The sequence below is a fragment of the Pan paniscus genome, chromosome 5, assembly GCF_029289425.2.
Source record: "Pan paniscus chromosome 5, NHGRI_mPanPan1-v2.0_pri, whole genome shotgun sequence".
Lineage (NCBI taxonomy): Eukaryota > Metazoa > Chordata > Mammalia > Primates > Hominidae > Pan > Pan paniscus.
The window spans coordinates 44,215,007-44,228,124 of NC_073254.2; the positions used below are offsets into that span (position 1 = coordinate 44,215,007).

General features: G+C 47.7%; 1 protein-coding gene across 6 annotated transcripts in view; it reads right to left on the reverse strand.

Moving 5' to 3' along the window:
* The window catches only part of GABBR1 (gamma-aminobutyric acid type B receptor subunit 1), a 42,246-nt gene that overhangs the window by 5,027 nt on the left and 24,101 nt on the right, over positions 1–13,118 (reverse strand). For 4 of the 6 annotated variants that reach the window (XM_057302459.1, XM_003829721.5, XM_003829722.5 and 1 more), the window contains 8 exons: positions 12,811–12,943; positions 11,312–11,428; positions 11,107–11,214; positions 10,600–10,693; positions 9,783–9,910; positions 9,073–9,201; positions 8,705–8,848; positions 6,446–7,924 (listed from right to left, as the gene is read on the reverse strand). In XM_057302459.1, coding sequence (XP_057158442.1) covers positions 7,751–7,924; positions 8,705–8,848; positions 9,073–9,201; positions 9,783–9,910; positions 10,600–10,693; positions 11,107–11,214; positions 11,312–11,428; positions 12,811–12,943 — 1,027 coding nt within the window. In that variant the 3' untranslated portion in view covers positions 6,446–7,750. Of the gene's footprint in view, positions 1–2,627; positions 5,487–6,445; positions 7,925–8,704; positions 8,849–9,072; positions 9,202–9,782; positions 9,911–10,599; positions 10,694–11,106; positions 11,215–11,311; positions 11,429–12,810; positions 12,944–13,118 lie in introns of those variants that run through there. The other 2 variants (XM_034961666.3, XM_055113305.2) reach the window with 2 other exon arrangements.

The following is a 13,118-nucleotide window of genomic DNA, read 5'->3' on the forward strand; positions in this document are numbered from 1 at the left end:
CCATCCTGGCTAACACGGTGAAACCCCGTCTCTACTTAAAAAATACAAAAAATTAGCCAGGCGTGGTGGCACACACCTGTGATCTCAGCTACTTGGGAGGCTGAGGCAGGAGAATCGCTTAAACTCGGGAGGCGGAGGTTGCAGTGAGCCGAGATGGCGCCACTGCACTCCAGCCTGGGCAACAAAGACTCCATCTCAAATAAATAAATAAATAAAAAGAGAAAAGTATGTCATGTGTAAACCAAAAATAAAATTCTAAGCCCCCTAACTGACAGGAAGTGAGGTAAGACATGCCAGTGATACCCTCCTTCCTCTGGAGTTTAGGGACAACTGACCAGCATTAACATTACAATAGAGATTGTAAGACTGACAAAAGATTCTCTGTAGCAATAAAATAGTCAACTCCAACCTGACTCTGATACAGCATCACATCACAGATAGCAGGCCCTGAAGGAAATCAAAGTATTTTACCCCAAAATATACTTATTTGACATTTTGAAATGACTCTGCAAAGCCATTTCTTGTCATGGGGATTTGCATTTTGTAGAGAATCCCCTTCCCCTTCCAGGTTTTTTTCTGATCCAGGAGGGATTTTACTAATGAGTCTGACATCTTTTAAGGTGCGATAAGAAACATTTACCATCTATTCTTTCTGAGGCCTGGAAGCTTCATCTACATAACAAGAATCTTTGCTTCCACAAACATCTCCCCCAACGCCACCTCCACGCCCCCTTATCTTAACTCAAGCATTTCTTTCTGCTGACTTCAACTCTTTAGGCAGAGCTTAACTTTTTCAACCAATTGGCAATCAGAAAATCTGAATCCCCCTATGACCTGTGAGCTCCCTTGCTTCGAGATGTCCCGCCTTTCTGAGCTGAACCAATGTATACCTTACATGTATTGATTTATGTCTTTGTCAGCAACTTCTGGCTCCCTAAAATGTATGAAACCAAGCTGTAACCCAACCACCTTGGGCACATGTTCTCAGGAACTCCTCAGGCTGTGTCACAGGCCATGGTCACTCATAAATGGCTCAGAATAAACCTCTTCAAATATTTTATAAATTTTACTTTTTTCATCAACATATAAATGTATAAAATATATGTAGATACTACCAAAAAATATACACAAATCTACAAAAAAAACAAAAATTTGGCCAGGCACTTAGGGAGGCTAGGTGGGCAGATTTTTTGAATCCAGGAGTTCATGACCAATCCGAGCAATATGGTAAAACCCCATCTCTACTAAAAATACAATAAATTTGTCCGGCATGGTGGCATGTATCTGCAGTCCCAGCTACCCAGGAGGCTGAGGTAGGAGGATCACCTGAGCCTAGGAGGTTGAGGCTGAAGTGAGCCAAGATCACACCACTGCACTCCAGCCTGGGCAACAGAGTGAGACCATGTCTCAAAAAATAAATAAAACTTATCAAAACTTACGCACACACTTACAGACCACACATAAGCCACTCAAAGTCAAGAGAAAGCTTAACAAAAGATGCAGAATTAAATCATAATGGCATAAAATTAACTGTAGTGTATACTGTTCTACTGTAATTTGATAGCCACCTCTCTTACTATTGCAAAGAGCTCAACTGTTGCAAGTATCTGCCTAAAATGCCAAGTGACACTAATCATCTCTGCATGAGCAGTTCATCTATACAGTAAATTGTGTATAGCAGTAAAGAGTGGTCTCTCAAGATTCTTGCATATATTTCATCATGTCTAGAGCAATACTGTGAACCTTAAATAACACCATAGGACCCATATGAAGTGCCAACAGTGATGCTGGAAGTTCTACCAAGAAGCAAAGTCATGACTCTATAAAAAGTTGAATTGCTTGATATACACCATAGATCAAGGTCTGTTGCTGGGGTTGCTGCCATTTCAGACAGACGATTCATCATGTAAATGATGTAAACTTAAGGCATCAATAAATACGGTATAGTACCCTATATGTATTTTCCTTACAATTTTCTTGATAACATTTCCTTTTCTCTAGCTTACTTTATTATAGGAATACATATATAAGATGTATAGCATACAAAATATGTGTTGATCAACTGTTTACACTACTAGTAAGGCTTTCAGTCAACAGTAAGCTATTAGTAGCTAAGTTTGGAGAGTCAACAGTTATGTGCAGATTTTCGTTTGTGTGTGGGGTCGGCAACCCTAAGCCCCAAGTTGTTCAAGGGGCAACTGTATGAGCTCCAAATTCTTTTTTTTTTTTTTTTTTTGAGTCAGAGTCTCGCTGTCACCCAGGATGGAGTGCAATGGCGCGATCTCTGCTCACTGCAACCTCCGCCTCCCAGGTTCAAGCAATTCTCCTGCCTTACCCTACCGAGTAGCTGGAATTACAGGTGCCTGCCACCACACCCGGCTAATTTTTGTATTTTTAGTAGAGACAGGGTTTCACCATGTTGCCCAGGCTGGTGTCAAACTCTTGACCTGAAGTGATCCCCCAGCTTCAGCCTCCCAGAGTGCTGGCATTACAGGCGTGAGCCACCACGCCCAGCCATGAGCCCAAATTCTAACCGCCCCTTTGCATTGTTCACCACTGGGTACTCCCATGTGTACATGCATGAAGCAAATGTTAATAAACTTCTATTTGTTTTTCTCTCATTAATCTGTCTTATGCCACTCTAATTTACACAGCCGCAGCTGGAGAACCTAAGACAGGAAGAGGAAAAGGATTTTCTTTCCTACACTCCCTACACACACCTGGGGAATGCACTCTGCAGGCCACATGACGTTGCTTCTGCATCTGTCTCCCTAGCTTTGCTGCATCAGTCCCAGTGTCCAGCCCACACAGGCCTCAGTACATGTCCCTATCACAGCTGCTGCTGGTGCTGAACTCACCTTCCAGGAGAGTCTCCAGCATGTCCTTCCACACTCCAGGGAGCCATGTAAGTGGATGCCATACTGGTTAAGTATTTTGAGTAGCATCCCATTTGAGGGAAGCTGTCACTTAACATGAACCCACCATAAGGTGGCTAATGAATAGCACCTTTCTGCCTGCCTTCAAGTGACAGCCTCCCTTAACATGAAGCCTACCTTTTGGTAAGCTTCATGTCAAGTGATAGCTTCCCTCAAGGGCAAAGTCACAGAATTATCTGTTTCAAAAGCCTGAGTGGATAAACAAACTGTTGCCTATCCAGGGTGTCCTAAAACTACCAAGGACTGTGGGAGGAGCAATTGGCAGGACCATCTTCAACACTTCCCATTTTCTGCTGGGGTGAGATCACAGCTGGCCCCCAAGCATCCAGAGGAATCCAGGGCCTGGTAAGAGGCTAGGGTGCTCAGCTCAGAGGGCAAAGAACATGTTAAGGTGAAGTGAACACTGGCTTTGCAGCAGGCAGACCAGATGCAGCAGACTGCTTTTACCAAAGCAGCCTGCAACACACATTTGTCCCATTCCACATGTTCTCTTTACAGTGTGACTTACGCTCATCCCACCAACAGGTGAAGTGTTTCCTCTCCTGAACCTAGGCATGGCCTTGTGACTGCTTGGACCAGTGGAATATCTCAGAAGTGATGCTACATGACTTTCAAGGCTTTGTCAGGGAAAAAAAAAAAATACAGCTTAAACCTGGCTGACTCTCTACAACTGCCTCCACTTGCCTTTGGAACTGACATTAGGTCATGAGGAATACCAGGCCACATGGAAAGGTCATGTGTAGGGGTCTCAGCTGACAGCCAACACCTCCTTTAGATGCTGAGTGAAGGACCTTTTGGACAACAACCCTCAGACTTCAGATCTTCCAGATGCTGTGGAGCAGGGTGAACCCTCCCACTGTACCCTATCTGAATTTCTAGCCCACAAAAACCATGATAGATAATAAATGATTATTGTTGTCTGAAGCCATTTAGGGTAACAGGTTTTGTGGCAATAGATAATAATATATGCAGTTTGAATGCTGGCTTTGCTCCTTAGTTTTGTGACCCCAGAAAATGAACACACAGTCCCCTTGCTTTTAGATTTGTCCTTCACACCAGAGCTAATGGCTGTGAGATGCCCAACACTCCTGGTTGCTCTCTTAAGTGATCTCGTTTATTTGTTTTTCTGCTCACTGGTCATCTTCCCACGTCGAGAAGGTACAAGGCTTGAAAGCCATCTTACTCACAATTTTGCCTCAGTCCCCAAAAAAAGCACCTGCCACAGCAACTCACCATCAACACTTGTTGAAGATCACCTAACTAATGTAGCAGCCAAGTGCACACAAAGTGCTCTCTACTGGTAGACAACCAACAGGAGGGCAGGGAGGCAACAGGCTAAGTCAGGGAAAAGCAGGGGACATGGAAGCCTGCAGGCAGTCTACATTCTAGGACATTCCAAAGTTAGAAAGTGATCTGAACCCTACCCAAAGGCAGGTCTGAAAGGCAAAGCCTGCCTCACAGTGCCCAGGGAGCAAGTCCTCCCAGAACTGCCAAGTGGTGGCCTCTCCACCTGGCAACACATCTCCTTTGAGCCCCTTGGGGTACAATTATATATTAATTATATATCATTGTGTGTGTGTATATGTATATATGTGTGTGTGTGTATATATATATATCTCTCATTGTAATTATATATAATGTACTAATAATTAGTATTAGTGCTAATCAATGGCACCTTTCACCCTGAAAAGACACTTTCAGAAATGAATACATGAAGTCTCATTGTAGATAAGCATTGACAGATGAACATTTGCAACTGATCTTAATCATCAGGAACATTAACTGTGAACTCAAACAAGTAGTTATCTCAAAATTGTTTTTCTTATTAGTAGGAGGCCTGTATGAAAAATAGTGCTCAGTCATGTTTTAAATTTGGCCAGTAAAAATCTTACAAGTTCTCTTCTAAGTACCTTTTTAATATCCTCAATCTCACTCCTTCCCACCCCTTTGCACTGGGCACTCTGCTAGTCCCACCGTTTGGCTCTCGACTCCCGCACTCCTGCTAGCAGTGTCTGGCTCACCTTTGGCCACAGTAGAACTTTTCACCCTTTGTTTATAATTTACAGCCCACTTAAGTGCAATGCAAGTTTGAGATGATAATTTGGGTCTTTTAGGTTCTACCCAGGGCTGTTCTATAGCTCCTGCTACTGTTGTTTCTTTTTTTTTTTTCTTTTTTTTTTTTTTTGGAGACAGTCTCACTCTGTCGCCCAGGCTGGAGTGCAGTGGCACAAACTCACTGCAACCTCCATCTCCTGGGTTCAAGCAATTATCTGCCTCAGCCTCCCGAGTAGCTGAGATTACAGGCACCCACTACCACGCCCAGCTAATTTTTGTATTTTTAGTAGAGACAGGGTTTTGCCATCTTGGCCAGGCTGGTCTTGAACTCCTGACCTCGTGATCCACCCACCTCAGCCTCCCAAAGTGCTGGGATTACAGGCGTGAGCCACCACGCCCAGCCTCCTGCTGCTGTTCTGATGCCAACTATTCATTTTCCAAACTGCAGGCTTATCTACTCCATAGACTTCTTCTCTTTTCCTAGCGGATATTTCACTGTGGGAAGAAGAGAGACTCAAATTAAGTCCAACCGGTCCAAGGTGGATAATCACAGTGGAAAGTTTTTCAAGTACTGGTCTAAGATTCAACCAGCCCATGCTTTAGTGGAAGTTCAGAAATTGGCTCTTAACAGGTTAATGAATGACAGGGCCCATCCAACCCTTGCAGCTGTCTTACAAAAATCTGAGAATCACTTTAAAAATCAGTGCCAAAATAAAAGAAAAGTTGAGCTTCAAAAAAGCACTCTCCAAGATGACACAAAAAATGTTTAAAGTCTCAGGCAAATGTTTTTGCCCTTGTCCATTCAAGATTTTTTTTCATTTTGATAGCAAATTATTTCCAAGATGCTCAGAGTTCCTAAACAAAGATGTTTAAGGTTGGAAGCACTCAGCAGCCATCTCATCCATTACCTTCTAGCAGTCATCATTCTTTTACTCTTCTTAGTTCCTGGGAAGGAGCGTCCCTAGAGGGGATGCTTAGGCACTTGCTCCAGGCTCCCAATACATGCCCACTACTGTCAAGGAACTCATTAAACAGCAGGGACAGAGGCTAACATTCACGCAACATATACCATGGCCTGATGGCCAACCTAGGCACCTGAATGCACAATTTATATAGTCTTTGTACCCAACCTATGGAGGAATGTATTACTGTTATTCTCATTTTCATAAATGAGGACATGGGGAATAGAGACTAAGAAAATGTTTGCATGTGGTTGGATCTGATACCCTGGCAGTCTGACTCCAGAGCCCACACTTTTAACCAGTAGTGTCCTCACTCACTAATCTCAGACTTAATCATGTCCTGCTTCATTCTGCTAAGCCCTCAATGGATCAATAAAACACCTCTTTTCACCCTCCGCTTTAAGGCCTTTTCATGAACTTGGAGTCCTCTGAGCCTCCCTTCTTGGATTGAAGCCCATTCTGTTCACAGGAAGACTGCAAGGTGCCGAGTCACACTGTTCACTGGTTTATTGAGATTCGGGGAGATCCTCCCCCAAGAGACACCACAGTGTGAAAGGGACACCACCTCCCACCCCATAAGTCCATCTGTCTATCCCAACAGTCAAGGGTGCCTTCCTTTCGTCAGGATTCTCATCAACTATCCACTGGAAGCAGCTCTCCAAACCTGCCCCCACTTATTTTTCCTTACTTCCCCTCAAAAAAACACAAAACAAAAGGGAGCAGTCTTGGGAGAAGATGATTGTGAGTGTAGACTGAGGGTAGTACATGAATGCAAGGGAGATGGGGGGAGTCTGAGCAGAAATGGAGATTCTGCGACAAGGAGAGGGTGTGGATGGCCCCACCAAACATGAATTGGGGAAAAGTGCATAACAATGTGCAGGGTAGAGTACATATGGCTCTGTCAGAAGAATACCACGATTTAAGGGAAGAAGGTACACAAGGTACATGGAGGGTACACAGGGAAAGTACATGGATAAACATGGACGTGTGCAAATAGGAAAGACATGACTCAGCATGCTAGACAAATTGCACATGCCTACCCAAACACGCTCAAGGGCAGACCCATGACCATGAGAGGGGCACACGTAGCTGTGAATGCAGGGCGCCCGAGAGCACATGTGACTGAACATGAAGAAAGCATATGGGAAAAGCGCATGTACACATGAGCATGTTCAGTGGGCACACACAGGAGAGGGGAGGATGCATGTGTGCTGAGCGTGAGTGAACAGAGCAGAGGCAAGGAGCATGTGAGCCTTGGCGAAAAGAATGAGCCCCCAAAGGAAGCAAAATTCAGGGGGAGCCACATGTGAGAAAGTATGGAAGGGCAAGTAAGATGGAAAGAGATTATGACAGTGGAGAAAAGGAGAGGCCCCTTTGGGGTGGAAAGAGCACTTGTGGGGAGACCCCTGCTGGACAGGAACAGAGCACAAAGGCAGAGGAGCTGCAGGGGTTGCCGTGGTAACTAGAAGAGGGTGTTGCATGAGAAGAGAAAGATGCAGTGAGGCTGCTGAGGAGGCAGCGTGTGAGCAGTGAGCAGCTTCAAGCCAGGTACGAACTAAATTGTGAAGAGGTGATACAAAATTACATGAAGCAGTAAGAGAGAAAAAGGTCTGTTTCCCAGAGGTATGAGAGACCCAAATCAGCCCAGAACTCACAGGGGGACATGTATTTACAAGAGATGAGATTGGATAGCATGTTCTTCCCAGCTGGGGATGGGGACCCCCTGCTTCCTGAGTCCCCTGCCCTTCCCCTCTCCCTTTCCCTCCCCCTACTGGCCTGTCCTCCCTCACCCTACCCTCACTTATAAAGCAAATGCACTCGACTCCCATCACAGCTAAGCCGGTCGGGGGGCTCAGGGGGTCCCCTGGGCAGGCCCCCAGAGGGTTCTGGGGGTGTCGGTGGGTGGCGCCGGGAGCGGAGCTGCTGCCGAGACTGGAGTTGATGGCGCAGTTCAGAGACACGCTCCTCTTTCTGGAGGAAGAAGCACAATTGGGATAGTAGGAGAAGAGGAGGTGATGAAGGGGTGGGGAGGAGGGAAAGAGAGAAGGGGCACAGGGAAAGAGAGGAAGGGCACGGAAAAATGTAGGGGGAGGACATAGGGTAAGTGGACAGAATAAATTAAAAGGAGAAATCAAAACAGAACAAGAAAAGCCAGAGAACATAATGGGGATACCAATAGAAAAAATGCGATCAGGGAAATAAGAGAGAATTTAAAAACAAAAGGAAAAAGTGGGGAAGGAGAGAAAAGTCAGTGCACAGAGCTTCCAATAAATCAGAGAGATGTGTCAACCCAGTTGGAACATCCCTCTCTTTGGCATTGCACCAGCCCCTAATGACAGCCTGGGGCACAGTGAACGCCTGCCCAGGTCCTTTATGCTGGGGCTGCATGCTACACCCAGCTGCTGTGAGTGTTGACTACTAGAGGCTCACAGCTGCCTCTCTCCAGTTGTCACCTACAGCCAACAGCCATCCTCTTGCCTTAAGGAGGCTGAGTCAACCACATAGCTCCCACTCCAGAGCCCCTCCACCTGCCAGGCCAACACTGGATTTTGCCTGAGACAGAATCTTGCTCAGCCCTTTCCCCTCCCCTATGCTGCTCCATTCACTCCTTACAGGTTGTCTCCTAGGACCCTCCCTCCATGAGCCAAGAACATCTGACCCTGTATCTCAGGCTTGGCTTCAGACAACCCGAGCTAAGACGCAAGCCTCCTGGACCACTCCAACACCCTACCCTGACACCCACCCCCGCACCTCAGCAATGATCTTTTCCAGTTCACGGTTCTCCTTCTCCAACAGCCGGGACTTCTCCTCCTCGTTGTTGTTGGTCGATGACCCTGTCTTCATGGTGTCCTGCGCCTCCGACTGCCATTCCCCTCGGGTGATCAGCCTGCGCATCTGGGGGCAAATGTTTGGGCGTGGGGTGGCCCAGCAAGGACTGTACTAGTGATTGGCTAATGGAAGGTTGGAGGTGGAAGGAATGCTGATAAGAGAGTTGGGCCCAAAACAAGGGGAGGAGTGAGAGGAGGGTGAACGGAAGGGCAGAGGAACTCAGTAATATAGGAAGGAGGGATGGAGGGGACATGGGAACAAAGAGGGTGGGAGAAAAGCCAGATCCTTACCTTGGGCACGAAGAGCACAACAAGAGTGATATAGGAGGAGAAAACTATGGCAAGAGAGGCAAAGGCAAAGGCTGCATCCTGCTGGCTGGACAGAATCATGGTGACAGGAGCAGTGATGAGGCACAGGACCTAGAGGGAAAGACACGTTGAGGGAGTCTCAGGTCTGCAGGCTCAGACAAGATCCAGAGTTTACTTCCCATGGGAGGGAGTCTATGCAGACAGTTTCCTGGTGAACTTTCCCTTTGAAAAGGATCCAAATTCAGGATCATCCTCAAATATAGATTGAGAAAAATCTCAAATTGTCTCAAACCAGTTTTTACTCTTGGTTAGCCCCTCCCCTCAAGGCAGGAACTCCCAGGATCTCTATGCACACATTCCGGGTCCTCCATAGTCGGTCCCTGGCAGGAAATGTCAATAGAGTCCAGCCCATTAACCACAGACAAGCAATTTAATGTCTCTGTGTTTCTGTTTCCTCACCTATAAAGTGGGGATACTAATATCTACTTCACTGGGTAGTTGCAAGATTAGTGATACAATGTCTGTAAGTGAGCTTTGTAAACTGTAAAGTGCTTTATAGACCTGAAGAATTAACAAACTTTTTAAGACTTCTAAGCAACCGATCCCAGATCTAGCATTGATTCTTCCTAGTCCTCTATATCTGGGCTGCTGTGGTCAGCCTACAGGGTCAATGCCATGGGGTCAGTGCTCACTGCCACATTGTAGATAGCCATGCCCACAGCCCGGTGATCATTGATCTTCTCAGTGGACACACTCTTGGTCTCATAAGCAAGGAAGATTCCCAGCAGCAGCAGCAGCCCCTTGTAACCATAGAAAATGCCTAGGATGGCAGGAGAGAGTCACTTGAGCAACAAGGACCACAATGCTCCTCACTCAATCCCCATCCCCTCTCTGCCCTTCACCTACTCTGCAATGGAAAGGGGGCCCTCCTCTCCAATCCAGCCCCTCTGACCTAGCAAACCTCACCCTGTGTCCCCTCCCTATCCCTTACGTCCACCCAACTTGCCCAGACCACATCACTTTTTCCTGGGATTCACACAGGAAAGCAATGGTGGCAAGCTGCTGTCAGTCAGGCAAGGGCTTGTTGAATATCTAGAAATAGGCCAGTCTGGGCCACACATGCCTCACCCTTACCCTACAGGTGGGAAGGTGGCTTTCCAGGCAGAGGGTAGGTTTGCAATTTGTGACCATGAATCAAACAATGCTAATAAGGCCAAGGGGGATCTAAAAGATAATGTCAAGTCTGGAGGTGGGGTTACCCCCACTTGTTCCTCTGCTGAACACAAGTTCTTCATCTGTGCTTTGGGCCCTAAGCTCCTCATAGCAAAAGAGCAACTCTCCCCTATTCTCAGAAAAGATTAGTGCAATAACAAAGAGTAGGGTGTTCAAACTGGGTTGACAAGCTCTCTACCTCCTCTTCCAAAGACCCCTCTCCCTCCAAGCCCTCTACCCCTGCCTTCCCTCCTGCCTTTGTGCATCCCTGCCCTCCTTTGCCCACATCCCACACACCAAGCCATGTATTCATCTTCCTGGAGCTGCAATGCTCCAGCTGGGGCAGAATAGAGACGTCAATATCTTCCTTTGGTTCCTCCTTGGCAAATGTCTAGGGCAGAAACAAGGTCACAAGAAAGATGGTTGCCAGCCTCCCCTCCTCTCCTCAACGCTTCTCAGTCTCTGGCTTCCAACTGTTTTCCTATGAGACCCTCAATGCTGATGCCAAATCTCATTCTAGGCCTAAGAATGTTTTCCTGAACCCTTGGAGGTGCTTGTTCCCCACTTTCCCTGATGCCTGGAAGTTCTACACACCCTTCCCAGATCCCCACCCCTTCCTTTCTTCAGCTGAATCTGGAGGCCTATGAGGGGCTCCTTCTAGGAAGGAAAGGAAGCGCTTCCAATACGAGGAAGGCACTCTCTCCAAGTAGCTTCATCTCTCAAGACCACACACAGCCCCAGGGCCCTGATGGCCACTGAGCCCTGCTCATTCTCCTGACCATAGCACCTCCTCTCCAGTGGTACCTCAATGGTCCGGTGCAGAGGGTCCACGATCTGCCAGATGGCGAGAGTGAGGACATCCATGCCCACCAGCAGGCCCACTGTGGCATACAGCTTCCAGGGTTCCAGAGTCTGGATAAATATGTGGGGAGAACAGGCACGTCAGGGGAAAATGCTCTGTGCCCCAGGAGCCAAGGATCTGGGGGCTGAGGATTGGGCAGCAGCTCACCTTCCTCCACTCCTTCTTTTCTTCCTTCTTTGTGAAGACCGTGTGGACCCACCAAATCTTGGTGAACATGGAACCGTAGCCCAGACTAAAGCCCAGGCCCAGGAGCCAGAGGCGGGCCTAGAAAAGAAGAGAGGGCACAGGCAGAACAGGGTAGGGTAGTAGCCGGGACTGCAGTAAGGATGGGCAGAACCCTAAGGGAGAGTGGGCAGGGAGCACGGGCAGGGAGCTCACGGTGACACAGGGAGGATGGGAAAATGTGAGCAGGACGGGGAGCGGCAGGGGGAGAGCAGTCTCCCCACCTTGAACAATTCCTCCCATCCACCCTCTACTTCCACACCACCAGGGTGATCTTGCTAAAACCTCCTGGCTTTAGTGGTCAAAAACCTCCAACCACTCCCCAGTATCTATAAGTTATAGCCTGAACACTTCTGGATATGACACAGACCCTTCACAACATGCTCCCATCCACCTGTCCAGCTAGGCTCATCTCCCAGTCCCACACCTACCCCACGCTCCAGCCATGCTGAACTACTCACTTTCTCTTCATCTACTCTCTTTCATGTATTTTCTAGCCACACGATGCTCCCTATGCCCCTGAAGTAGCCTTCCTCTATTTCTCTAGCTGATAAAATCCTATTTGTCCTTCAGTATTCAAATGCCACCTCTTCAGTGAGGTCCACCCAATCACGCCAGCAGTGAGCTGTGTTCCTTTCTTTGCCCCCAAAGCACTTTGTGCAGATCCCTACTCTGGAACCTCTCCTATTGCACTACAGCTAATTGTCTGCTTCTCCAGCTGCACTCTGGCCTCACTGGGAACAGAGGATTCCTGATGAACTGCATGTGCATGTGCATGGAAATGCCATGTGCACAGATGTATGATCAGGACAGCACAGAGCAGAGGAAAAAGAGAGAGCAAGGACAGGCAGGCAGATCAGGAGAAAGAGTGGGTGTTTCCACCAGTGGAAAAGAGAACCACTCAACTATCACTGTTGAAGCTGGCCTCTCCCCACAGCGCTAGAACCTTCCATGTACCAACAGTCCCAGAGCCCCTCCTCCCTGTGTGGCAGTGGTCCCTTCCCCCCAACTCTCTGCTGTGTTTCCATCTCTGCTTCTATCCTTCCAAACCCAACAAAGGCTCCCAAGAAAAGTTCACAGTTCTGATTCTCAGCTCCCATACCACAGACAAGCCACCATTGTTCAGGAGACCTTTGAGCAGATCCCCTTCCTTTGCCTTCAATGGCTCCCTCCTCTTCTCTGCAAGGCCTGCCATGGCAACCTTGGAACTGACAAGTAAACTACAGAATGAAAATGGCCTGCAGGCACAGAAAGAAGGGACAGAGCCAAACACAGACCAGAGGGGTGATGCTAGAAGGAAAGAACAGGGACAAGAGTCAGGGAAAGCTGAGGAGGAAGGGCAGAGAATCATAAATCATGGAAGGTGCTCCTGAGACGGGTGGGAGAGTCACATCCTGTAAGGAATTTGCCCACCACCTCCTCACCTGGCAGACGAAAGGGAACTGGTTCCTCCCAATGTGGTAACCATCGAGCCCCAGGGGGAAGACAGCAGCTAAAGCCAGTGAGCAGCCCACAGCAGTCAGGTTGTTCAGGTTGGGCTGTGAGTTCTGGATATAACTAGGGCAGAGGTGGAGAGGGTGAGAGGGAGAGAGAATTACCCCTCTTCTCCAGGGAGGCTGAGCTCTCCAAATACCATGCAATGGCATGACCCTAATTTCAGGGCCAGGGGCTAAAGGAAGACAGGATTGGAGAAGACAGTGGAGCCTTGAGAGGCAGAGCAATGCAGTCATGG